Below are 26804 nucleotides of genomic sequence, written 5' to 3' on the forward strand. Positions count from 1 at the left end.
CAAACCATCAAATATCAGTACTAGGAAGCAATATCAGGAAAACCTCAGCTTTTGTTGGCTGCTCTGTGAAACAGGATGTTGGGTTAATAAATCACTGGTCAGATCCAGCAGGGTTCTACTTAGAGTGCAGACTTTGTATCACTTGCACAAAAACTGGCTATGCCTTACAGTGGTTTCTTAATCAACATTATTGTATAAAACGTTAACATACACCGGGGGTGGGGGGTGGGAATTCAAGTACAATAAAAATGAGATAACACTTTAAAAGCACTTATTCAAAGTACTTCAAGCATGCTACCTTGCTGCAACCTTTATTACAACAGTACCATTGATACAATATTATCAATCTGATACTGGTTTGCCTAGTGCCATTCAGAATTGTGAATTGGGGGCTTCCTGATTCACAGTACAGTCGCTACAGTGTACAAATTGTCTTACTATAAATTATATAGAACACAAACAGACTGTCCTGTGGTAGAAAACAGAAATTCAGCACATGCAGCTTTTCTCCCCACTTATGAGAAGCTGCACTTGTCAAAATTCCCTCTTCAATTCAACTAGTAAAAGCACAAGAATCTCCCTTCTCCACATCTCCCACCTGTGATAGTTTGTGGTCACCCAGGAGACTAACATCTACAGTTAGGGCTGCCAACTCCAGGTGGCAACTGGAGCATTCCTGCTATTAAAAGGGATCTTTAGGCAACCAAGTTCAGTGCGTCTGGAGAAAATGGCCACCCTGCAAGGTTTGCATTATACCCCATTGAAGTCCCTCTCCTCCACAAATCCCGCTCTCCTCAGGCTCCACCTTCAATCTCCAGGTATTTCCCCATTTGGAGTGGGCAACTTGATCTGCAGTAAAAATAGGGTTGCAGAGGTTCTTATTTATTTATTTATTTATTTGATTTGATTTGATTCATATCCCGCCCTACCCCACCAAAGCGAGCTCAGGGCGGCTCACAACATAAAGGTTCTAACAGTAAAATTCAAATTTTAAAATACAATAGCAATATACATAATTAAAACATTAAAATCAATAATCAATCCAACAGAGTGCTATCTATAGACTTCTTTCAGTATTTCGGTACCGGTCAGTTATAGGCCAACCGGAAGAGGACTGTCTTACAGGCCCTGCGGAACTGTCCAATATCCCGCAGGGCCCTGACCTCTTCCGGTTCCACCAGAAAGGGGCTGTGATTGAAAAGGCCCTGTCTCTGGTTGACTTCAACCGGGCATCCTTTGGCTCGGGGATTACAAGGAGATTTTGAGAGCCAGATCGCAGTACTCTCTGGGGAACATATGGGAAGAGACGGCCCCTAAGGTAGGCAGGTCCTAGGCCATATAGGGCTTTAAAGGTAATAACCAGCACCTTGTACAGGACTCGGTATATTATTGGCAGCCAGTGCAGTCCCCGGAGACCCGGCTGAATGTGCTCCCGTCTAGGGAGCCCTAATAACAGCCGAGCGGCGGCATTCTGCACTAGCTGCAACTTCCAGGTTCAGCACAGGGGCAGCCCCATGTAGAGGGCATTACAGTAATCCAGCCTTGAGGTGACCGTTGCATGGATCGCTGTTGCCAGATCGTCCTGCTCCAGGAAGGGAGCCAACTGCCTCGCCCGCCTAAGATGAAAAAATGCGGACTTAGCAGTGGCTGCTACCTGGGCCTCCATAGTTAAGGCAGGCTCAAGTAGTACCCCCAAGCTCTTGACCCTGTGCGCCATTGTCAGTGGCACACCGTCGAGAGCTGGAAGGGGAATTTCCCTCCCCAGACCACGGCGACCCAAGCAAAGGACCTCTGTCTTCTCTGGATTTAGTTTCAGCTTACTCAGCCTGAGCCATCTAGCCACGGCTTGTAATGCCCGGTCCAGGTTTTCTGGGACACAGTCAGGCCGGCCGTCCATGAATAGATAGAGCTGGGTGTCATCAGCATACTGGTGGCAACCCAGCCCATACCTCCGGGCAATCTGGACAAGGGGGCGCATGTTCAAAGACAGCTGGTTCAAAGACAGCTGGATTAGGCTCTAATGGGGTAGTAAGAAGATTATCCTTTTTTCCCTTGTGGAGGGGAACTTGGAAAGGAAAGAGTAGAAAAAACACTGGATTCTTCCACAGCTTTCTCTCTTTGCCCAGAATGGTCAAACTTTGATTAATTCAACCATGAAACCCCATTGAAATAAGATTCCACCACCTCCTTTTGATGATCTACTGCCATGAGAACAAACAGCCAGTCTGTAAATCTATATACACTGAGTTGTTACAGCTCAGCAGCTGCTGCTACTGTATATATATGTACTAATTTGCAAACTCTTACAAAACCTTACAAGAAGGAATGGCTTTCCTGGCCATTTTACAAAAGCTAATGAAAGAATACTAATTTTAACCAATCATGAACACTTCTTCACTTTGTTAAGTTGCACAAGGAGCTTTCCTAGGTGACAAAAATTAATAATGGCAAAAAATTAAGAGACGGCAAGCATTCTACTGGTAAACCTTCTGAAGGAAAGCACAGTTGAAAAATCTGCAAAGGATTAAATCAAGGCCCAAGTCCGACATGACGCTGGGAGTTCAGTAAAACACAAAACTGCCTTACACTGGAAAATTCTCCAGAATCTGCCCCCACCCCAATGCTATAGAGCACAATCTAATTTAGCATGTTAAATTCAACTTGTAAATATCATTTTTAAAGTACTGTTGATTGTGTGTCTCAATAACAACAAATGCTTAAAATAGAACAATGCACTAGGAGAAAAATACATTGAGTTTGGGTTTAAATGTCAAATCCAAAGCTTTATGAAGACTTTTGCATAATTATATTTTTAAAAATTTAAAGACAATATAGTATTTAAAGTTTCTCCTTGTTATTGTTTCTTTGTTCTTGTGCTAGCATATTTTGGCCTGCAACATTTGCACCTAGCAACATTCATCCATCCATCCTTCCTTCCCTTTCCTTCACTTCATTATACTGATGTCACACAGTACTTCACAGTAACCAAAAGCTAACAGGTCTTATTCTAACGCTTCCCCGGCTCAAGAAAAAAAGAGAGAGAGAGACATGACTGTGTGTTTATTTGAAAGTGGAACAAAAATTAATCACAGTTAATCTCCCAGAATTAGAACTCATCTCCCAACTACAGAGATCAGTTCCCCTGGAGAAAATGGCAGCTTTGGAGTGTGAACTCTATGGCCTTATACCCCCACTGAGGTCCCTCACCAAACCCCTCCTCAGGCCCCTCCTCCAAAATCTCCCAACCAGGGCCAGCCCTAGACTGTCTGGCACACTAGGCAAAGCTAATTTCTGGCACCCCCCACACATTGATAACATCACCAAGTCACATGGGGTGGTGCCCAATTCAGCACCCCCAGAAGGCTGGCACCCTAGGCAGTTGCCTAGTTTGTGAAGTGGCAGAGCCAACCCTACTCCCAACCCAGAGTCGGCAACCTTGCTAGTAGCACACCTTGAGAGCCTTTCACATATTACCTGTTCTGTTTTAACTCAAGATGACAGAATTTAACATGCTCAGTGTAGCTCAGTGACAGAGCATCTGCATGAAAAACTGAGCTACAGCTCTGCCATAGAGTTTCCCCCTCCCCCTTTCCCCCCGCCTTAAATAAAAGATGCACTTGGCCCTGATTCAGATCAGGGAAGGATGCTTGAAGACTTTCAGAGTTTCCTGGTACAAAATGCCATGTTATTAAAGAAAAATTAAAAATACTGGGCTCTTCATTGTTAGAACTTCCAGAATCATGTCTGGTTTGGCCTAAAAGCTTTGGTAACGAGGGTCCAAGTGTTGACTTTGGACAACCCAATCATCACTCATTCACTTTGGTCTCACCATAAGAGATCGCCAAACATTTCAGACCCTGCAAACTAACCAGAAGGGAACACTGAGGGTATCCCACCCACCCCAAGCACCACTATTTCAATCCTTACATAGAGGGTGACTGCAAGAGGTAGTAGATCTGCTGGGAAGACGCAGAAGACTCCGTTGAGGTAGTTGAGAAACCCACCATCCATCTGGCAGTCTGGGTTGTTCTGAATAAAGGAGCAGCGTTTGGAGACGTTCTGCTGCCTCACCTCCCTGCACTGAAAGGCAAAAGGAAAAATTGTCAGACACACCAAACTGGTCGACTGCACATCAATGACAGAGCCTAAATCGGGTGGCCAGGAAGCCACCGACTGAACTCACTCTTTCTTTTTCCTTTTCTTTTTTTTTAAGGTGATCACTTTGATGCCATTCTCTTTGTGGAAAAAATGGGGTTGTTAGACTCTTTCCCCTTCAGCCATTTGTCTCCTTGGTCTCCTCCATAGCTACTTTTCTCCCAAGAATTTAAAAGATACTGAGGCTCTCTCTGTCTCTCATACACACTCAGTTTGAAACCTCTCTAGTGCTTTACCAGAACTAGGGAATTAGGGAAGAGAATAATAGAACTGAACAAAATGGGGAGCCATGTTAGTCTGTCTGTAACAATAGAATAAAGCAAGAGTCCAGTAGCACCTCAAAGACAAGCAAAATTTGTGGTAGGGTATGAGTTTCATGAGCCACAGCTGTACCTGCAGAAATGAGAGGTGACTCACAAAAGCTTATACCCTGCCACAAATTTGGTTAGTCTTTAAGGTGCTACTGAACTCTTGCTGTTTTCTAGAACTACACAAAACATGAGTTTCTGCTCAAAGACACAAGGTTTATGCCAACTTCTAAAGTAGCTGTCTGACCTGAACCAGAGCTGTAACAAGAACAAGGCAAGTGAGGCTTGTGCCTCAGGTGCACAAAGCTGAGGGGTGCAGAAAAATTATATCATCACAAAAATCAACACTGAGTTATTACTACTTTTGTTATCTTTGTGTATACCTTTCTACCAAAATAACTATTATGAAACTATAGGGGCAAAAATTTTATTTTCTTGCTTTAGGGCAAAATTAGCTAGTTATGGCTCTGATCTGCAACAATTATTGGGTGATGTCATTTCTCTTTGCATCGTGAAGAGTTTCAGCTATGGATTTCCACCCATTAAACTTCTATTCAAGGGATATTTTTTCTGCTGGCCAGCTGGTAACCCCTAAGTGTATTAGTAAACAGCAAACATGACATCTGTCACAGATTTTTACCATGAAGGGGTGGTCTCCAGGGACTTTATGAATCCTCATAGGGTACAGGGGAAAAGTTCCCTAAAGCAGTGGTCTTCAACTTCTCTAGCCTCGGGACACATCTTTAATTGCCAGGAAGCAATTAAGATGGGTTTTTTTGAGTTGCATGCACATGATGGGAAGTGATGACGGTGCACCTGACTGGAAGTGAAAGGAATTTGAGACAAGCAAATTATACCTTACTGCACTGCAAGTATGTGTGAACCAGTAGCTGGTGGGGAAGGTGGGCAGGGCAAGCAGAGTAAAGAGACAGATAAGGAAGTTTTCAAAGGGAGTGAAGTTTCTCTGCCGCTGTTTATCCTTTGAACAGCTAAATGACCTCACCTGACCAGTTATCTCAGTGCAGGTGCAATGAAAAAGAGGCAGCATGGAGCCCTTGTTCCATATGCATGTGTGCTAGCAGTATGTTCTTCTAAGACCCAGCTTTATAGGGTCTCGCAACCCAGCAGGTGATGGTTTGTGACACACCTGAGGGTCTCAGACAATAGGCTGAAGATCACTGCTCTAATTAGGGGAGGTCTTGGTCACCTGGAGTCTTGTAGGCACTGCTCGAAATCTGATCACCCAAATCAAGCATACCTCTGAAGAACAAGATACCTGATGGCACAAAGATCTTGAGTTCCCACCAAGCTGAAGAAAAGGTTAAAAAACAGCCTGTCTCACTGCCTTTTTCAAACCCCAGCATATATCAGAGAAAACCCCGCTCCTTTTTCCCCTTGTCTTCTGAGTGCACAACCAAAGTAGCTGGCAGTAGCAATTGACAACACCTGTAAGTGAGTCAGGTCAAAATTGATAGTTCTTGCATTGCAAGTTATGACCAACAGTTTGAAATGTGCCCAGAAAAGGATAGCAGAGCACAGGTATTGTGCGTTTCCAAGCCACCTATCCCCATTGTGAGGCAAGCAGCTACATTCTGCACCAATGGAAGCTTCTGAACAATCTTCAAGGACTGTCCCCTAGTAGGATACATTATGACAGTGCAGCTCTGAGTTGACAGAGGCATGAAGGACAGTTGGCTGGGTGCCATCAGGTTGGAAACCAGGACTTTTAAGGTTTTTAACTGCATTTCTGTCACTGTGAAAGGAGGTAACTAGCTAAACTATCAATCCCACTGCAGAGAGCATAGAGTGTAGATTGTTAGGGGATGGAAAAACCTGACTTCAAATCTTCACTCAACCATGCAGCTTCCTGGGGGCCCTTGACCCAGTCTCTATTTCTCACCTCACATGCTGTTGAAGAAAACACAGGCAGATGAAATAAATATCATATACAACACGCTGAACTTCTTAGAGAAAGGATGGAAAGGAAGTGGTTTCCAGTGACCACAAATAATGGCAAGTTGAGAACATACTGAAAGCATTCATCTAGGCTTTCTTTAAATGCTCTCGTAAGAACAGGCCTGCTGGATCAGACCAGTGGTTCATGCAGTCTAATCCATCACACAATGGCTAATAAGTTGCTCTGAAGGACCAAAAAGACTGAGGCCTTCTCCTGATGTTGCCACTTGGCACTGGTATTCAGAGGTTTACTGGTTCTGAATATGGAAGTTCCCACTGATGGACCTATCTTCCATGAATCTCTCTAATCCCCTTTTAAAGCGACATGTCTATGGCCATCATTGTCTTACACGGACTTACAGTTAGAGAAGATGTCATAGTGTAGTGACTAAGAATTAGCTGTAATCCAAGAAAGCCCCTGATTCAAATCTCACTTCTGCCACAAACACACTAGGAGGTTGTTGGCAAGTCACTTAGTCCCAGTGATAATACTAGCCTTTCTTGCAGGGCAGCTATACTGCTAACAAGATAATGTGCACAAAGTACTGAGAACAAGGACAGCACCATATAAAAGACTTAGTACTAGTGAACTGTAACTACCCTTCACTACCACTTCTACCAGTACCACCATTCTATAATAAAACTGATTCAATATGTAATTTTGACTGTTGTTAGCTGCACTGAATCTGTTCGCAAAGAGGGTGAGATATAAGTTTAAAGTAAACAAACGAATAAAATTGTGTGGACAAAAAAGTTATAACTGCAGCATTAATACAACTGCTAGCAGAAACTTACTTTGTTTAGCAGCTTCATATTTAGCATTTCCTGCAGCTCCACATTATGCATTTCCTGCAGCAAATACACATAAAATGCAACTAACAGTTATGTACCCTTGAAGTACAGGTTCCCCCCACCCCATAGCTGTAAAACCATATTTTAAAATGCAGATTTCTTGTTCATACAGTGTTTGTTGCAGGAAATGGCAGAGCATCTGCAGGAAGCTCAACATGGAGAGTAGGAAAATTTGGAGAGAGAGGAGACAGACAACAGAGATACAGCACCCCATGACAGGGAGGAAGGATCAGAATTAACCTGTGGAAATCAGAACTCAAGATAAGGGTGGATGAAATGGTAAAGGTATTTATCACTTTTTATCCTATCTTTTCTCCAAGGAGCTAGGGTTGCATACTTGGTCCCCCATCTCTTGTCCTCGCAACAATCTTGTGAGGTAGGTTAGGTAGAGGGAGTGTGTGACTGCCTCAAACTCAATATAAAATAGAGAAGGGGAGAATGTTGTAAGTCACTGTGGATCACGGCTGAGGGGGGGGGGAAGTGGTGTATAGATACAGTAAGTAAATAAATTCACTGAGTCAGTGAGCTTCATGGCTAAGTGGAGATCTGAAATTGCTCAGCAGCACCGCCTCCTCATATACTGGCTGCACATTGGGCAGCTCCTCTTCTTGCACTGAAATAACTGGGTATGTCGTTGAACAGCATTTTGCTAAATAAGCCAGCTTTCTGAAGCATTCTTTGCCTGATGACAGACACACCCACACTGCTTTTACAGTTGGGCATTGCAGCTATTCAGAACAGACCCAGGGCAGGAGAGGTGACAACAGAAAAGACATGGAAAATTTAGTTAATCACAAAAGGTTTTAGGTACAAACTTGTAATCCCAAGGCTTTTTATGTCCTATAAAATTTATCTAGCACATTTTTATCTTGTCACTGGCCCAAGGAATGGAAGGCCACGGACATACATGGTCTCCCTAACATCATTTTATTTATTTACAACATTTGTATGCCACCTTTCCACCTCATCAGGGTCCACAAGACAAACTCTCATTGCAACCTTGTAAAGTGGATTAAACAAACCCATGTTTGCTCTGCAGGGTTCCTAATAGAGAGGGAATTTGAACCCAAGTCTCCCCAGTCTTCCTCCAACTTTAAAACTAGGGCAACCCACTGACTTTCATTCCAATATGCTTCCAGTGACCTCCAAGAAACTCATCTAAGCTCCAATCTGACCTCTGCCATCCACTCGCCAGGTGACCTGAGAGACAACTGAGATGCAACAGCTATGTACGTGTCACTGCTGGCCTGCCACCAATTCCCTACAAAGCAGGAGATTGTTGGCCTTGACTCAAAGCACAGAATGCGGAAACAAAAATGAAAGCTTTCTCCCAGTCTTTCTTTCTACTGACAGCACTTCTTACTAGCTGATTTTCTTCTGGTGTTTTTTTTTTTTAACCAATTTTGGAATAGGGGGAAAGGGTTCAGCCCCTTCCATGTTGTCTTCTAAATCCTCCATAATCTTTTATGTATGTCTCAGGTTGGGTCATATCACCATTGTATCTAGGTGCACATGAATCTAAAGTTTGTTCCCAGTTCTTTCATTGGCAACCCAACCATAAACCCTGATGATGACGCTTTAACACCTCTCTCTCTCTCGGCTTGACTTCGCGAACGAAGATTTAAGAAGGGTGCAGTAGTCCACGTCTGCTGCAGGCTCGCTGATAAGCTTTGACAAATCATATATTCCCCAGGGATCAGGACATCTATGCTGTTCCTCAATCCAAAGCATGATTTTAGGATTGTGCTTCAAAGTGTGTCTGGGGGAGGGGAAACCCTCAGGAAAAAAAATGAAAGTAAGGAAATTGCCGGCAACTCTGCACCCCAAAATAAGCATTGAACTACCTTGAATACCACCCATACGGACTCTGAGGAGCACCCTAAAAGGTCACATAAACAATATGTGGCGTTGGACTGGCAAATAAGGAAGTAGGATCTGCAAACAAGGAACCAGGAACCAGCTTCAGCCTCATTTACTGTGCCTAGGACACTCATCAATAGACCGGGGACAAATATTGTTACTATTCCTGGAAACCAAGAATGTTTAAAGAGCCAGTTTGGTATAGTGGTTAAGTGTGTGGACTCTTATCTGGGAGAAACACTCCCCATAAATAGTGGGTTTGATTTCCCACTCCTCCACTTGCAGCTGCTGGAATGGCCTCGGGTCATCCATTACTCTTCCAGAGGTTGTCCTTGAAAGGGCAGCTTCTGGGAGAGTTCTCTCAGCCCCGCCCACCTCACAAGGTGTCTGTTGTGAGAGAAGATGATAAAGGAGATTGTATGAAGCTCTGAAACTCTGAATCAAAGAGAAGGGCGGGGTATAAATCTACAGTCTTCTTCTTTAAATGGCAGCTTCTACTTTTATTTTATCATGGTGTCATTCATTATCAAAGGCAGGTATGAAAGATGCTTACCCCCTAGTCATTAATCAGATAGGGGTAAACTAAACACCATGGTGAGAATCCAACAACAGAAGTTCTGCCATACTTTTTAACAAGATTCATCCTAGTAACACAAAACAGTATGCAAGCTTTTAATTTCTGCAGAATTCATCCAACTGGGTTAAAAGCAGGGAAAGTATGTTGCAGACCCTTACGACCTCTTTTGGCATCCGATGTGGAATTCTATTCAGATTTGAATGAAGTGGTGTTAGGAGGAACTACCATGAGGTTGCCCCTCTGATAAGAAGCGGAGGGGGGGGGGGTGTGGAACAAGGGCAACCTCTAACTGAAAATATTAAAAACAATGATTAATCAGGGGACTATAACATCAAATAAGCAACAGACTCCTTAAAAGTCTGAGAGCAGAGCAAAAATTTGGTACTTATACTAACCATACTGGAGAAGTTGTAGACTCTACCTTGTACAATGGCCTACCAACAGAGGGTTCCTAACAGAATGTATAAAACAGAGTTATTCAGGAGAACATTTCTGTAATGGAAACAGAGCTAGAAATGTCCATGAAATTGTAGGCAGTTCACAGCAAATGTCATGGTATATTCTATATTCATAGAATCATAGAGTTGGAAAGGACCTCCAGGGTCATTTAGTCCAACCCCCTGCACAATGCAGGAAATTCATAATACCTCTCCCTAAATTCACAGGATCCACATCGATGTCAGATGGCCATCTAGCCTCTGTTTAAAAACCTCCAGGGAAGGAGAGCCCACCACCTCCCAAGGAAGCCTGTTCCACCGAGGGACCATTCTGACTATCAAGAAGTTCTTCCTAATGTTGAAGTTTTTCCTAGTATTGTTTTGTGCATGTTGTGCTTAACCTAGTAATCTGGTTTGATTGCATTGTTTTCTGCTAGTATTGTCTTTATTTGCATTGCTTTGATTTTGTATTATACTATCCTTACTGCATTGTTTTTAATACTGTAATCTTAAATTCCAGTGAGAAACGTAGACTATAAAGGAAGTAAATAAATAAAACTTTAGACGATACACATGGTAAACAAGTCAACAGAAGACACAATGGATAAGATTACTGCACACATTTGTAAGAAACTCTATATGCAGGTTTTCTCCAGTGTTATTTTTCTCCTGCTTTTCATTAAACTCCAACAAGTTTTTCAGTGGGGAGGAAGGGGAGGACTTTTGACCATCAAAAGCTTATGCTAAGGCAGGGGTGGCCAAACTTTCTTGACGTAAGAGCCAAATAGAATAAACGGCAGGTGCGTGAGAGCTGCAAGGCATGAACATCAGATGTTTGAGGTCAGGCAGGAAGGAAAGCAAATAGATGGGGAGGGAGAGGTGGAAAGAAAATAACTTTAAATGTATTCTCCAATCCGCTGGCTGGCTTGGTTTGGTGAAGTGATTTACAAATGCCTTCTCCAAGCTGGCTGATGGGGTGGTAGGGGCTTTGAGAGTCACACCATATGTGTGAAAGAGCCACATGTGGCTCCCGAACCACAGTTTGGCCACCCCTGTGCTAGGGTCATGGAACCTGCGTATACAAAAGGTGTGGTAAGGAGGGGAAATAGATGAGATTGACAGAAGAAAATTGGCTGCATCTAATTGGAATGTCACCAGTAACTGTGCAGGTCCAAATCCAAATGTAATATAATATCAAAGATTCTCATAGTGGTCTCTGCTCTAAGTGCAGGTATCTCCAAACAGGAAGAATTGGCTTGCTTGATCCTTAATACAACTTTCTGCTGCTTTGCTTTTACTTCTTTTGATGTCTTTTTTTAATGCTGAAACTACAAGCTACTCAGGGTGCTCCAATGCTCAAGCCAAACCGAAGAAACTGTTCATTAAGTGACATTTATAGGAAACTCATTCAATAGTTTACAAATGTATAACTACTCATTACAATTTTTAAGGTTAATTTCATCATTTCATGGTGACAGCTAACTGGCTTGATCTTACAAATAGTGTTAAGTATCAAACACATTCATCCTTAAAGTATTATTTCCATATAACAAAATTAGAGGCCAATGGCACCTTTAAAGACCAACAAAGTTTTATTCAGGGTATGAGCTTTAGTGTGCCAAGCACACTTCATCAGACAGTAGAATGGAATGGAATTAGCAGTCCTACATACATAGAGAGTGGGCAGTGAATTAGGATGCAAAATAGCAAAAGTGTTTTTAACAGATTAAAAGAATAACAAGCTTGATTTCTGGTTATCATCTGCCTGCGTTCATTTGGGGAGGGGGGGAAGGAAATAGCAAATGCAAAAAATGTCAGAATTGTAGACTGATGTGTCCTTGATGTTGTGTGTCTATCTATCTCAATAGGTTTCTTACATGAAAAGAGAAATAAATTTAGAGACTGTTGTCATGCTCCATTGGTCAATGGCCTAATAAAGTAAATCCTTCAAAACTACTTGATTGACATTTGACTGGCCAAATAACCAAATCTCTGAACAGTCAAATAGCTGTTAGGTAGGCCAGTGAAGCTCAGCCTCTGCCTCTACTTTCCATCTGCAGTATGGGTATAATAATAATGCATTACCTTGGACAGCTGCTGAAAGGATTATGGTACACAAAACCAGACTTCGCAATGTAGACACTAGCAAGGGTTATTTTGTTTTGTTTTTTGCAGCCCTTGGTCTAGAACAGGGGCACCACACAATATCTGTGAAAGAGCCACTTGTGGCTTCCGAGCCACAGTTTGGCCACCCCTGGTCTAGAACACTCTTTATTCTCGACTTCTGTAATATTTTCTGGGTCCACTGACTACCAGAATGAGGAATGGCTTAAAATAACTGTAATATATAAGCAACTGGCTGTGAAATCCTAAACAGAGTTACGTTCTTCTAAGCCCACTACTTCAGTGGGTCCAGACTCGAGTAAGTCTGCAGAAATGGCACTATAAAACATCTTGTGCAGCAGTTTAAGCCTAATTCTAGAGCTTTACAATAAGGTCACATGTTCTTAGGGGTAATCCATAGATTACCAGTTCCTTAGCACATAAATGAATACCTCTAGACAATAAATCGTGTCACAGCAATCGCAGTGCACTTCCTTAAAGAGACAGAATGGTTTACAACATATAAGCCAGGCTTTGTGATGGAGCTACTAGAATGTTTTTTTAAATCAACAAATCTATTAGCATATTTGATTACTTGAAACACTCAGCTATGTTGGAGCCTAAAAACCTTTCTTCAGTTCAGTGCCTCTATAGAATCCAACTCAAGAAATATCTGGAGACTTGGAGGGGGGTGGAACCAGGAGACTGGGGGTGGAGCTGGGAGTAAGGGTGTGACAAGCATGAATGACCTCCACACACTTTTAAAATGCCTTCCCTCCATTTGGAATAATGAAGGATAAGAGTAGCCTTCTTTCGGAGCTCATAGAATTGGACCCCCCGGTTCCAATCTTTTTGAAACTTGGGGAGGGGTGCTTTGAAGAGAGGCACCAGATGCTATGCTGAAATTCTGGTGCATCTACCTCATAAAACAGCCCCACCAGAGCCCCAGATACCCATGGATCAATTTTCCATTATACTCTATGGGAATCAGGGTATAATGGAATGTCCAGCAGACATTTCCCTTCCCCCACCCCCCTTTCTGATGACCCTGAAGCGAGGGAGAGCCTCCAAACCAGGGGATTCCCTGCCCCCAACTGGGGATTGGCAACCCTACAAGATTGAAAAATTCCCATGTATTCTTGCTGAATTTACTTTAGAAGTAGATTTGTGGTTGGGCAGTCTCCGGGTTATTAAAATAATCCTTAAGGGAATTTAATCTATTTAAAAGCAAGCATTTATAAACTTTTTTTTAAAAAGAAAATTCTCTTTCAGAGATAATGTTCAGAATCATTGCAACATTTGTTAAATCCATGTTACAATCATATTTGTGTTTGTTTTCTGCATGCGTCCAGCACACAGAATTATCATTTGTCACATTTGTGGTTATCTCATATCCTTGATTCGTGGCTTAATCTTACTAACGATAATACATAAATGAAATACCAAGTAATTTTTTCATACCATTTATATACCATTTGTGGTAATCTGGGGTTTGGGGTTTTTTGGGTGGGAAGGGGGGCTTAGTTTTTTCATACAATTTATATACCATTTGTGGTAATCTGGGGTTTGGGGTTTTTTGGGTGGGAAGGGGGGCTTAGTTTTCCAGTGGAATGCATTAAAATCTAGTGACCACAAGAGCTTTCAGTTTCTTTCACATCAGGCTTTCAGCCAGGTGCATGGTTATTGAGTCATGCCCTCTCCCAACAGAAATGCCTCTGGCAGCCCAAGGTGAATCAGCAAAAGGAATGCAGAATAATGGTGGCCTGGCAGAGGGGGAAACAAAGCAAGGCAGGTAGTATTATGAGAAATATTGACACAACAGGGAAACTTGTGGCACTATGCAGACTTAACAGACTGAAAGTCTACTTACAGAAGATCTTGCAATGGCTCTCCCAAGCAGTTTTCACTGACCAAGAACATAGGATATAAATGTAAACATTTCATCTCAGCAAATGAGCTCAGATTCTTATTGGGGCTTGAGTGTAGCAAGGGTGAGAAAGTCTGACCCTTCTGCTGCCAGTTTCTCAGTTTCTACTACCACTGTTAATCTGTGGTAGTAGAACAAACCTGAGTCCAGTTGCAACTTAAAAGACCAATATTATATCTGTACTTAGAAGTACAGGTCTGTCGTGTGGCACATGCTATCCTTAGCCAATGTGCCAGTGGTGGCTGTTCCTTGGGAAACAAGACCTCACTGCAACTACCTACACTCTGATCTCATCCAGACTAGACTTCTGCAATGTGCTGTGCATAGGACTTCCTTTGGAGACTATGCAGAAGGTTCAGAGCCCTCACCTGAGCTGAAAAAATGTACACAGTTTGCCTATTTTGTTTGTGAGCACAATTTAAGCAGTGCTGGTTATTACCTTTAAAGTCCTAGATGGATTGATACTTGAAGAACTGGAAGTCCTCGTATGAGCTTGCCCATTAGTTAAGATCTTTGGCAAGGGCACTCCTACTCATGTTCTCACCCTTGGAGATGCAGTGCCTGATTATGAAAACTTAAGTTTTTTTCTTTCCCTGCAGTGGCTTCTCTTTGAAATTCCCACCCCGAAGTTTGTTGCCTGGTGCCTAGCCTTCCTAATGCTAATCCCCAAATGAAAAAACCTTTACTGCTTGATCAGGCTTTTTCTTTAGCTCGGTTCAGAAGTTTTTGTTTGTAACTTAGCTGTAACCACATTGTTAAAACAAACATCACAACTGGTTGACCTAAAATGAAGCAGGCCCAAAGGATTGTAGGACATATATTTTAACACAACAAATATGAACCCTAGAACTCTTTGAAAGTATTTGTGTGGGAAGTAGTTTGGGAAAAGAGGCATACAGTAGCCCTAGATGATATGTGACCCATCTAACAGTTAAGGGGGGGGGGGGGAAGTTATCCATCTTTTGGTTTCACCTACTCTGCAAACTTCTATAAGTTTTATAGCAGTTTGTTCTTAGGCTTGGATCCAACAGTGGATTTCCAGGGATAGAAAGGATTCCCCCCTCTTGCAGAAGAATTTTAACTGCCTGTCAGTATTTTAGGAGCCATATTTTGGGCTGCAGTGAGAAGGGGAAGGCAAGGAAGTCATGATCCGCAGACATAAATTGCTGCTGTCCATGAAAATTACTAGTGGACCCAAGCCATCACACACACCCCGCCCTGGTTCTTGGAATTCTGCTTTGGTGAAGCAGTGGAGCACCTAATCCAGTTCAAGGTTATGATATTAACCTTCAAAGTCCTGAGCGGTCTGGGACCCACATATCTACAGGACCGCCTCTCCCAGAACTAGAGTCTTTTTGGCTCTGGCTCCAGCCTGGTGGAAAACTCTCCCAAATGAGAACAGGACCCTGTGGGATCTGCTTCAATTCCTCAGGGTCTATAAAATGAGGTGTTCTGCTGGGCCTTTGGCAGAGGCTACGAGTGTCTTGCTATTTTGGTCTCCCCTTCTCTACCCCTGACCTGGTATTTTCAATGACTTTGGGACTGGGAGGTGATTACCTACTGCCCATAGTTCAGTTCTGGGCATATTTTATAGACATACGGGAGCATTATCCCCTATGTTTATGGGCCATCTGGATCTGATTATAAATTGTACAATTGTAGAAGGTTTTATCTACTGTTTTCATTATTTTTTTAATTCATTGTGAGCTGCCCTGAGCCCTGCTTATAGGGAAGGGTGGGATAAAAATCCAATAGATAGACAAAATGCAATAAACTTGTGTAATAAAAAGAACAATCCAATAACTTTCCTGTTACTCACGTCCACATTGCGGGCAGAGTCCTGGGTCCTGTTGAGCTGTTCCCTGATCTCCAAATGGAAGTGTGCTGGGCTCATGGACTCCCATGACCGGATGAAGGATCCAGCAGTGCTGGCCTCCCCAACCAGCATCCAGGCCACACCAAACACCCAGAAAATCCACATAACACCTTGGTGAAGAGTCCCTGTGGGACAAAAGAGGCCAGACGCTTGGAACCTCTGTTTGTCACGGCATTGTCCGTCTGGAGGAACTTATATGGGAGAGAGACAGAAGCCGCTTGCTTGAAACCACTAGGAAGTTTCGCAAATTTCAGCCGTTGGTAGAAATAGAGAAGTGGCCTCCTCCCGCACAAAGTTGGATAATTCTTGGCGACAGCTTCTTCTGCAAGGAAGCTGAACCTGTAGAGGAGCAAAGGGGGAAAGTAGAGGTAGAAGACTTGAATTGGGTAGATTAAATGGTTGAGTGATTAATTGGGAGGGTCCCAACTGCAGTCAAAAAGGGGAGGTTACATTTGATGACTCTAGGAAGCAAAGATCATGCTTATTGTATTGCTGAGGTTATTCTGAACTAGGCATTCTTTTCTAATAGCCAGAAATGGCTTTCTCTAACAAGGACTGGTTCTGATTAAATTAGGAGTTACCTTACACCTCCTTTCATTAATATCTCAAAAGGAAACTTGCAAATTTATTTAAAACATACAGAGTAATCTATGCTGAGTTACTCCAATCTAAATCCATTGAAACTCTAATAAGGATTGCAAAGTAAGCTGGTTAAAATGAGGTTGTCATCTAAATATTGCAGCTAAATTTGAGTCCAGTAACACCTTAGAGACCAACAAGATTTTGGGGTGTAAGATTTTGAGTCAAAACTCCCTTTGGTAGATAAGAGACTGGAATGGAAATCTGAGTCCTTTTATCAGAAGGTAGGAGGAGTCCATGGAGCAAAGGGCCATGAGCAGCTATTAGCCACAAAATATAGGTGGAACACTATGTCTGGGGCAGTGATGCTCTGTATTTGGGGTAGTTGGGGATGGGTAATCATGGGAGAGCTTCTGGCCGTATTGTGGACCTCCTGATGGCACCTGGGTTTTAAAGCCATTGTGTGACACAGAATGTTGGACTGAATGGTCCACTGTCCTGATCCAACATAACTTCTCTTATGTTCTAGGAGTGTTGCAAAGAAGGAACTCAGGACACAAAGGTACAGTATAGGGGAAATGCATGGGGGGGGCAGAAATTTGCATCTAGAGTGAGATAAGAACACTATGTCCCATTCATCTCTAGATGAACTGTTTTGCAGTTGCGAATCAACTCAGTTTCAGCATTTCACATTGTAATCTCCCTTTGACCTGTTTGAGAATTGCCACTCTTAGATCAACAACAAAATGACATGGAGGATTAAATATTCTCCTATCGATTTTAAATGCTGTGGCTTTTTATGTCCATTTAGCCTTTCACATAGGGACTGACCTGCTTATCTGATGTAGAAAGTGTAAGGGCACTGCTGACATCTGAGGGCACATATAAGGATGGAAGATGAACAAATGAATGAACCAGAGATTGTTTGGCTGGTACTGTTAGATCGGGTGACAGTGGAGTGAAGATGGGGGCATTGCTGGCATTTCATCTCACTACAGATGCTAATTTTCTAACCTCATATTTCCCCTCTGCTCTTATCAAGCTGATTACAAATGTTCACTGTACTTCTCCTGACTTCCTCCTTTGCAACACCCCCCCACACACACACCTTCCGATTGGGATATAAGGACTCGGATATCCATTCCAACTTGATCTGACAAAGAGAGTTTTGACTCTCAAAAGCTTATTCCACCCCCCCACCCCCCAAAAAAATCTTGTTGGTCTCTAGGAAGCTACGGGACTCAAATCTATCTGTTCTACTGCAGAGCAGCACAGCTACTACCTGAAATGATCTAAATAGCTGAATAAAATTCCGGAAACTCAGGGTCTGACAATTTTTAAAAGTTAAATAGATTTTTCCTTGCAAAGTAAAAGCCTGAGAACTTGGGAGCATTTTATCTCCTGCCTGCTTAATTCATTTAAGTTCTAACTAGATCAGTTAGTGAGATGTATTAATGCAAACACTAAAAGTCTCAGCTCCACAAAAAGTAATCAAACTGAACCCTAACTGAAAATCAAAACCTACATAAGGAAATATGATATTCCAATTTTATCTTTTTGGACTAAAGTTCACCACTTTTGTGCTAAATTTCAATTTTCAGGATTTGTTCATTGGACATCAAGAAAAAGATGGATCAATCTTCAAGTCACAAGACTTTTCAGCTAAAAGCCCACGACTGAAACAAACATCCAATTTCTTGGCTCTTCAACACCTCATCCTTCCAGGAAAATAAGAACACATGCATAAAATTTCAGAGCTGATGTGGCTCAGTAGCTGGTGCAAAGCTTGCCATAGCCACAAACACATCAAGATCATTTTAAAAAGACCCTAGGCTGGATCAGGCCAAATCTGGTCCAGCATTCTGACTCTGAAAGCAGTCAGTCTAGTGCCTCTGAGCCATCAGAACTCAGATTGGGCAGCTGTGGCCTCTTCTTATTGATCTGATCTCAAAATCTTTTATACTTCTATCCCAGCCTTCCTTCCAGAAGCTTTGGATGCTACATACGAACCAGGAAACTGTTTTTCTTTACAACATCCCTGTGACATAGGGCAGTGCAGAGTGACTGGCCCTGAATCACCTAGAGCAGCAGTCCCCAACCTTTTTGGCACCAGGGACCGGTTCTGTGGAAGAGAATTTTTCCACAAACTGGGGGGGCGGGATGATTTCTGGATGAAACAATTGTGCATTTTATTTCTGTTAGTTTGGTGTGGGGGTTAAGTGCAGACTCTGATCTGGAAGATTCCCACTCCTCCACTTGCAGCTGCTGGAATGGCCTTGGGTTAGCCATAGTTCTCGCAAGAGTTGTCCTTGAAAAGACAGCTTCTGTCAGAGCTCTCTTAGCCCCCCCACCCACAGCTCACAGGGTGTCTGTTGTGGGGGAGGAACATAAAGGAGATTGTGAGCTACTCTTAGATTCAGAGTGGAGGACAGGATATAAATCCAATGTCTCATTATTATTATTACTACATTGTAATATATAATGAAATAATTATATAACTCATGGCCCGGTTGCTAACAGGCTGCGGACCGGAACCAGTCCACAGACCAGGGGTTGGGGACCCCTGACCTAGAGAGCTCCATAGTGGGGATTTCAACATGGGTCTTCCAGGTCCTAATCCAACTGCTGATAATCTGGAGTTTACTGCCTCTAAAGGTAAAGTCACTCACTAGTACGCTTAGACAATTTGATGTCCCTCTCTGCTCTGCCCCTTCTGCAATATGAAAAACAATATGCTAGAACTATCACATAGCTGTTGAAATTGTTACACTAATGATGTATGGCATTCTTCTTTAATTAAAGGCTAATTTGCCCAGTGGAAAGCCTCTAGCAGTTCTCAAATCAGCAGCATGTTCCTCAGCATACTGTAGATCCAGGAAAGACTAGGAGGAAGTACTTTGCCTCCCACAACACACAATTAATGCATGAAATCCACTACCACAAGATGTAGCAATGGCTGATTGCTCAGGCAGCTTTTACAAGGAGAACTGGACGTGCTGGCACAGGAGAGGTCTATGAATAAATGATCAGCCACCAGTTAAATGGAATCTTCACGAACCAAGGCACTGGTTTAGGAGGGTGGGGTGGAGTGGGGAGAACAGAGGAGTATGAGACACACCAGTTGTGAGCTTCCCAGTCATCTGGTTGGCTGCTGTTTGAAACAGAATATGGGGCTAAATCAGACTCTGTCACACAGCCCACCAAAGGCAATTCATATGCTCTGCATTTTCAGACCGTTCCTACCCGCATATACACATGAGTAAATTGAAAAGGATGTATATCAACAGGGATTAAGCTATACCAGTCTATGGAACCTCCTGGACAGCGACAGTATATCTTTGAGCCTCAGAGGCAAGAGGCAAACAAGCAGGAAACGCAGTCGCTTCCATGCCCTGCTTGTGATCCTCCAGAAGCATCCCGGGTGGAAGGATGCTGGGCATTTGGGCCGACCCCGCAAAAGCAATTTTTCTGCCCTGATCCATTCCCTTTGTAGGCCAAGCAACGCTCTGACTCGATACGAGCGGTAAACAACCACATTTCGGGAGGGGGGATCAGGTCTCTGGCTCCATCTCCCGCCAAGAAGGCGCAGCAGTACCCGGCGAGGACCGTACCGCCCCCACCCGGGCATTTGCCATTGGCAGAGACTGAGGGAGCGCTGCTGTCCTCCCCTAACCCCCCGGGCTCGAACACGAAAGAAGCTGCGGGCGGTGCTGCCCCGAAGCGTTGGCGGGTGGGCGCTCGGCAAGAGCTCCCACGCAGTCCGGCCCCGGGGCCCCGGCCTGTGCCACAGCCCCAGGATCCCGCACCTGTGCGCTGCGCCCCCTCTTGCAACTCACCCGCTGCAAAAACACCTTCTCCGCGCGGGCACGCCTGATCCGCTCCCTACAGCCGGCCAAAATAAGCCACACAACCCCGCCTTCCCTTGCCAACTCAGCCCCTCCTCTGTCTAGCAGCTTAAAGGGGCGACGTGCCATTTCCCTTCAAGGCCGAGGGCTCTGCTGGGTTTCTCTTTTAAGCGCCGTCCGCATTGCAATGAAATCTTTCAAACCTATCTTTTGTACATAAGAGGCCACACAAGACGCGCTTTCTGTAGAAGCCTCATGTGGCTATTCCTGGGAAATTGACCATTCTAGAGAACAACTATGAAGGCAAGTCAATAAATCAGCAGTTTCCGGCTAAACATTATTAGGAGGAACTTCCCGACAGTTAGAGCGGTCCCTTAGTGGAAAAGGCTTCCTCGGGAGGTGGTGGACTCTCCTTCTGTGGAGGTTTTTAAACAGAGGCTAGATGTTTATCTGACAGCAATGCCCATTCTGTGAATTAGACAGATCATGAGAAGGCGGGCAGGAAGAGTTTTTAGTACACGCCCAAGAAAAAGCTAATTGCCACTTTGTGGCTGGTCAGCAGTTTTTCTCCAGCCCAGTTTGGCAAAGGGTCCTGGAGTTTTTTTGCCATCTTCTGGCCATGGAGCAGGGGTCACTGGGGATGGGGGGGGGGGTAGGTGTTTGTGAAATTCCTGCACTGTGCAGGGGTTTGGACTAGATGACCCTGGAGATCCCTTCCAACTCTGATTCTATTATTCTAATACTCAAGCCTGCCATTACCTTGACTTGATGGCAAATAAATAATATTCAAGCCTGTTCGTCACAGATCTCCAGGAGGATTTCAAAGAATTGCACATCTGGTTTGCTGACAGGGCTCTTTTTGTAGCAGGAGTTCCTATGCATATTAGTCCACGCCCCCTGATGTAGCCAATCCTCTTGGAGCTTACAGTAGGCCCTGTACTAAGAGCCCTTTAAGCTCTTGGAGAATTGGCTACGTGGGGGTGTGTGGCCTAATATGCAGAGGCGCTCCTGCTACAAAAAGAGCCCTGGGTTTGCATGGAATCATAGAAATGAAAACACGCTGTAGCACAAATGTGCTTGTGGTTAAGGGCCAACAAGGAGATGCCCCCTAATTCTATGAGGAGGGACCCGGCAGAATAAGGAGAGGGAGAAAAATGTAAGATACAAATGGAATTGTAGCCAGGCCTCCTCACTAGGTTGGTATGCAAGATTTCCAAAACCTCCTCATCCAACCTTTGTATGTTCATGGGGAAAACAGTGATGACATCACAACAGAAAGACTCTTTCCCCCCCCCCCCCCACATCCCATGAAGCTGGGAGACCTTGGACCAGTCTCAACATCACCAATCCATGAGGGCTTTTTTTTGGAACAGGAACGCAGTCCCAGCTGGCTTGGCATCAGGGGGTGTGGTCTAATATGCAAACGAGTTCCTGCTGGGGGTTTTCTACAAAAAAAGCCCTGCCTACTTCATAAAGCTGTTGTGAGATTTAATGTGGAAAGGGAATTATGCACATTGTTCTGAGCTCCTTGAAAGAAAGGGAGTAATAAAAATGAACCAGCTTGGCTAGAAAGGATTCAGCCAGGCCCCCCCCTCCTTTTTTTTAGCAGGAACACACAGGAACGCAGTTCCAGCTGGCTTGGCATCAGGGGTGTGGCCTAATATGCAAATGAGTTCCTGCTGTGCCTTTTTTTTGTAGAATTCATTCCTTATCCATTTTCCCTTGTAAACAGCTTAGTTAAAGATGGGGTTAAAAAAAAAACCCCACCCAGAAATTTGCTCCCAAACAACTCCTGTTCTTCATATGGAAACAGTTATGTCACAGATTAAAAGTCTATGTGGTAGGGGGGAGAATATCCTAGGTAAAGGTGTTCTGGATGAGCCATTGCAACCAGTACCCCCACCCTGGGTACAGCTGTGGGCCCAAAGAATCACTCCCACCTGCTTTTACTATCAGAGCAGAGGACACAATGAACTATAGGAAAAGTTTCTCCCATAGGAGTGCAGCTTTTACAGTTGTTAAAAAGCACATGAGCACTGCCAGGGGAAAAAAAAGAAGCCACCCTACAGTCTGACATTTAAAAAGCACTGCTGAGCCCCAGAAATACAGTCACACTCCCAATAGAGAGGTTGGAACAGTCAGAACAGGAATCCACTAGGGTGGCCAAAAGCAAGCAAGCTTGGTAGTGCTCCTCAAAGACGGAACAGGGATCTCCAGAGGGATCAGTCACAACCAAAGTAATTCACAAGAAGACACAATCCTAAAATTGTTTTTTTAAACACCAACTCCTCCTATGCAGCCACGTAATAGAGGATTTTTAGCCAGTCAAAGCTCTGAACTGGGCACCAATCAGGACAAAGCAACATTCTAGACCAGTCTGCATAGCAGGTTCATATTCTGGTGCAACAGACTTATAAAACCACTTTCCACTAGAAAACTGATGACATTTAGTATGTGCTTCCAGCTACCATCCTGAATATACAGTAGCTACAGCAGGGGTCTGCAACGTGGTGCCCATTTACACCATAGCATCCACCAACACCTTTCCTGGTGTCCAGCAAATATTTTCAGAAAATGAAAGGATCCAGGTGGGGCTTTTTCCTATCAAGGCCACTGGAGATTAAATCAGCTGTGTAGATTTTTAAAAACATTGCTTTGGCAGCTGCTGCCACCACAACACAAGGATCTTCACTGTGTGACCCAAAGTATGCTGCCACAGCTATTTTATGGCTGGCTCCACCTCCTAAGGCAAACCCACCATGCTGTGCCAGGATTCCAAAGATGACTGCCTGCAGGCTCAAAATGCTGGGGACCCCTGGTCTACAGCTAATCCTGAAAGCATAACTGCATCCAATGCAGTCCTTCAGGGCAGAGACAAACACCAGTGGGATTTGCCTCAGGCTAGAGCAGGTTCAAATTGTTTTCTTTTAGCCCACAGATGAAGCTACATCAGTTGCTTAAACCGGTAGTATTGTCTGTGGTAGAGTCCAACCCCCTGCAAGCAGCATGAGTCCAGGAGATGATATTGGTCACCTCTTGCATCATCAACTGCCAAGAGCATGCCAAGTCTCTCATATTGATGCCCTCCTCATTGTCCCTCTCCAAGCAGTTGCTTGGGTGTCTTGGCCAGAGAGCCAGCCCTAATCCATACTCCTGAAGCTACAGCTCTGATGCATCATAATTCAATCCATTGATCTTAGTGGAATTATCTGCCCAGGAGAACCACTGTCAGTGGGTGTAGAAGAAGAAGATGATATTGGATTTATATCTCGCCCTCCACTCCGAAGAGTCTCAGAGCGGCTCACAATCTCCTTTACCTTCCTCCCCCACAACAGACACCATGTGAGGTGGGTGGGGCTGAGAGGGCTCTCACAGCAGCTGCCCTGTCAAGGACAATGCCTGCGAGAACTATGGCTGACCCAAGGCCATGCTAGCAGGTGCAAGTGGAGGAGTGGGGAATCAAACCCAGTTCTCCCAGATAAGAATCCGCACACGTAACCATTACACCAAACTGGCTCTCAGAGAACATTGAGGCGGACCACTTGTGTGATCTGGTGTAAGCTCAGGTGCAATATGGGGATAATAAAACTGTTGTCTCTTTCAGGGTTGTTGTGAGAATCAAAAGAAGGTAGTGTTTGTGAAGCATTTTGATCCAGGACAGAACTATATAAACATTAAATATTATTATTACAGACCCAAGTAGGGATGTGTATGTCTTCTATGCAAAAACAGTTTTCCATTTGTTTTCCCAGTCCCTTTTCCATTCTGCACACCTCTTTGATGGCATAACAGCACTCGTGGGACTTATCACCTGGCTCCTGACATAAGAGATTTAAGAGATTAACAGGTCAATAATGCATCTTGTTAAATTGCTCTCCAGTTATCACATGCTGAGACTGAACTCAGTCACCTGGGGGCGTTAGGTTCATGCCGGAGGGTTGTTGTGTCCAGGAAAATTCAAGGCAGTTCTGTTGGAGGTATATTACACAGTACAACAGTACAGTACAGAAGATTGTGGCTAAATAACGAACAAAAAATCAGGCTCTTATTTTAAACACAAACTCAATATTTAAAGAAAGAATAATTGATTTATACTCATATTCAACAATAATTCATAATAAACAAACATACTAAATGTAGAAAATCCCGAAGTCAATTCTCCATTGATGTGAGATCAAATATAAAATTTTTAAAGTCTCTTCACAGCATGCGTGTCGATTTCTGACTTCAAACGCTAAGGACAATACTGCTGCTCCCGTGGCCGAATTAAAGTGCCAATGCTTAGAAAAGTGCTGTATAGAAAAAGCTTTCCATCTTCCTTCCTTTATAAATATTGGACATTTAAAGCTTCATCCCACTTAAATAGTTCGAAAAAGTGGGGACAGAGAGAGCCTCTGACAGTGAAGCACCTTTGCAACTGTTTCCGACAGCCTTCCTCGGAGAGGCGTCTCCCACCTATCAAAAAGCATAAAGACACATATAGACACTCAGACACTGGTAAATTTTATAATTAAGCAAAACCAGCAAAAATGCCTCTTACCAGCTTCAAGCTGACAGTTTCCACACAGCATTCGGAAGGGAGAAACTCTCAAACATTAGCTCACATGCCTCCATTTTATATGACACACCTGTTTGGTTTCTTAAAGCTATATTTCCAATTCTAACAAAAGCAAACCAAGCATATGACTGCATAAATTCTACAAAATTAAACTGAATACAGAAAAATAAATTCTAAGTCAAAATGAATGTGCCACATTTTAATTTTACATATAGAAAACAAAGTTACAAAAAACAAGTTAAATCCATTACAGAATTAAGCCCAACGGGCTCAAGTGAACTCATTTTGAAAATCCAGAAGGCCTCCTCCCTAAGGAGGATCCTCTGGATTTCTCCATGTGACTTATCACCCCCCCCCCGATACTTGTACAGAATACAAAATTTCATATCATTCTCAGTATGATTTTTAGATATGAAGTGTTCTGAGAGAGGAGCTTCCATATTTTTTAAGCGAACCCGAGGTTAGTGTTCCAATATTCAGACCTTAATCTGTCTAGTGGTGTGCCCTATGTAAATTTTTCCACATCCACAAATGATCCCGTATACCACATAACGCGTGGAACAGGAACTGAAGTTTTTAAATTAACCTTGATGTCACCATGTACAAACACTTTTGTCTGGATCGCTAGGAGGCACACCTTGCATCTTCCGCAGGCAAAGTTTCCAGTTGTTACATCCCTATTTATTACCTTAGGACCTCTAATGTCTGAATGCACAATCAAGTCATTGATGCTGTGTGTCTTCCTCAGACCCACATGTGGTTTATTTTCACAACCAGGCACATCACTCAGTATGTGCCAGTGTTTATTAATGATCATCCTGATTTTATTGGAAAGAAGTGTATGGTCAAAAGCACATACTATATTATTATTCTCTTTTCTGTCCGTCCTGTCCAAAAACAACTGAGATTTCCGTATGTTGTCTACTTTATATACAGCTTCAGAGACTACCCTCTCTGGGAATCCCCGTTTGATAAAATCCTGTGCTAGAACCTGACAATTCCTAATATAATCCTGCCTTTTTGAGGAGTTGCATTTAATTCTTAGCAGCTGGCTGAAAGGAAGACTCTTATGGAGATGTAAAGGATGGAAGCAACGATAGTGGAGAAAAGAACTCCTGTCTGAAAATTTCTTATATAGTCTCACCGCTAAATCATTCCTTTCTGTTTTGTACACTATGAGGTCTAAAAAAGGAATCTCAAAAGCATCACTTTTACCCGTAATTTTGATATTTGAATGTACACCATTCATCCAGTCCGAAAATTGAGTCACCACTTGCTGATTATTCAAAACAAGAAACAAATCATCTATGAAATGATAATAAATCAGGATGTTCTCAAAAAAAGGATTCTGTTGATTGCATATAAAATCCTTCTCCAGGTGAGCCATGAACAGGTTGGCAACAGACGGAGCCAAACTGCTGCTCATGGCTACTCCTTGCTTCTGTACCAAAAATTCATCATCAAACCTGAAGTAGTTCTTTTCAAAAACTATGTCAACAAATTCCATTAGAAAGTATGTCGGGGGTGTGTGTGTGTAGATCTTGTCTCATTTGTAAGGTTTCATCAACCACCGCTCAGGCTTCATCCAAAGGGATACATGCATATAAAGAAGCCACATCTAGGGTTAAAAGACATGCCTCATCTGCAACAACCTTCTCTTCAATCTTCATGATAAGATCTCAGCTATCCTTAATATATGATGGAGTTTGGAGCACAAAAAAGTTTTAAATAATAAACAAATTTTGCCAGGGGTTCCAGTACTGAATTGGAA

General features: G+C 43.3%; 1 protein-coding gene and 1 long non-coding RNA gene across 2 annotated transcripts in view; both read right to left on the reverse strand.

Moving 5' to 3' along the window:
• SLC8B1 (solute carrier family 8 member B1) overlaps window positions 1-20528 on the reverse strand; it is a 42702-nt gene extending 22174 nt beyond the window's left edge. The window contains exons 1-3 of the mRNA XM_060249846.1: window positions 20467-20528; window positions 15995-16390; window positions 3928-4080 (exon numbers count right to left, since the gene is read on the reverse strand). Of these exons, the coding sequence (XP_060105829.1) occupies window positions 3928-4080; window positions 15995-16156 (315 nt within the window). The 5' untranslated portion in view covers window positions 16157-16390; window positions 20467-20528. The remainder of the gene's footprint in view (window positions 1-3927; window positions 4081-15994; window positions 16391-20466) is intronic.
• Window positions 20529-24543: 4015 nt separating this feature from the next.
• On the reverse strand, window positions 24544-25115 carry LOC132578901 (uncharacterized). The gene is made up of 2 exons (XR_009555952.1): window positions 25016-25115; window positions 24544-24930 (listed from the first exon to the last, which is right to left on the reverse strand). It is a non-coding gene; the product is annotated as an uncharacterized LOC132578901 (long non-coding RNA).
• Between the last annotated feature and the right edge of the window lie 1689 nt (window positions 25116-26804).

The sequence above is a fragment of the Heteronotia binoei genome, chromosome 11, assembly GCF_032191835.1.
Source record: "Heteronotia binoei isolate CCM8104 ecotype False Entrance Well chromosome 11, APGP_CSIRO_Hbin_v1, whole genome shotgun sequence".
NCBI classification, from domain to species: Eukaryota; Metazoa; Chordata; class Lepidosauria; order Squamata; family Gekkonidae; genus Heteronotia; species Heteronotia binoei.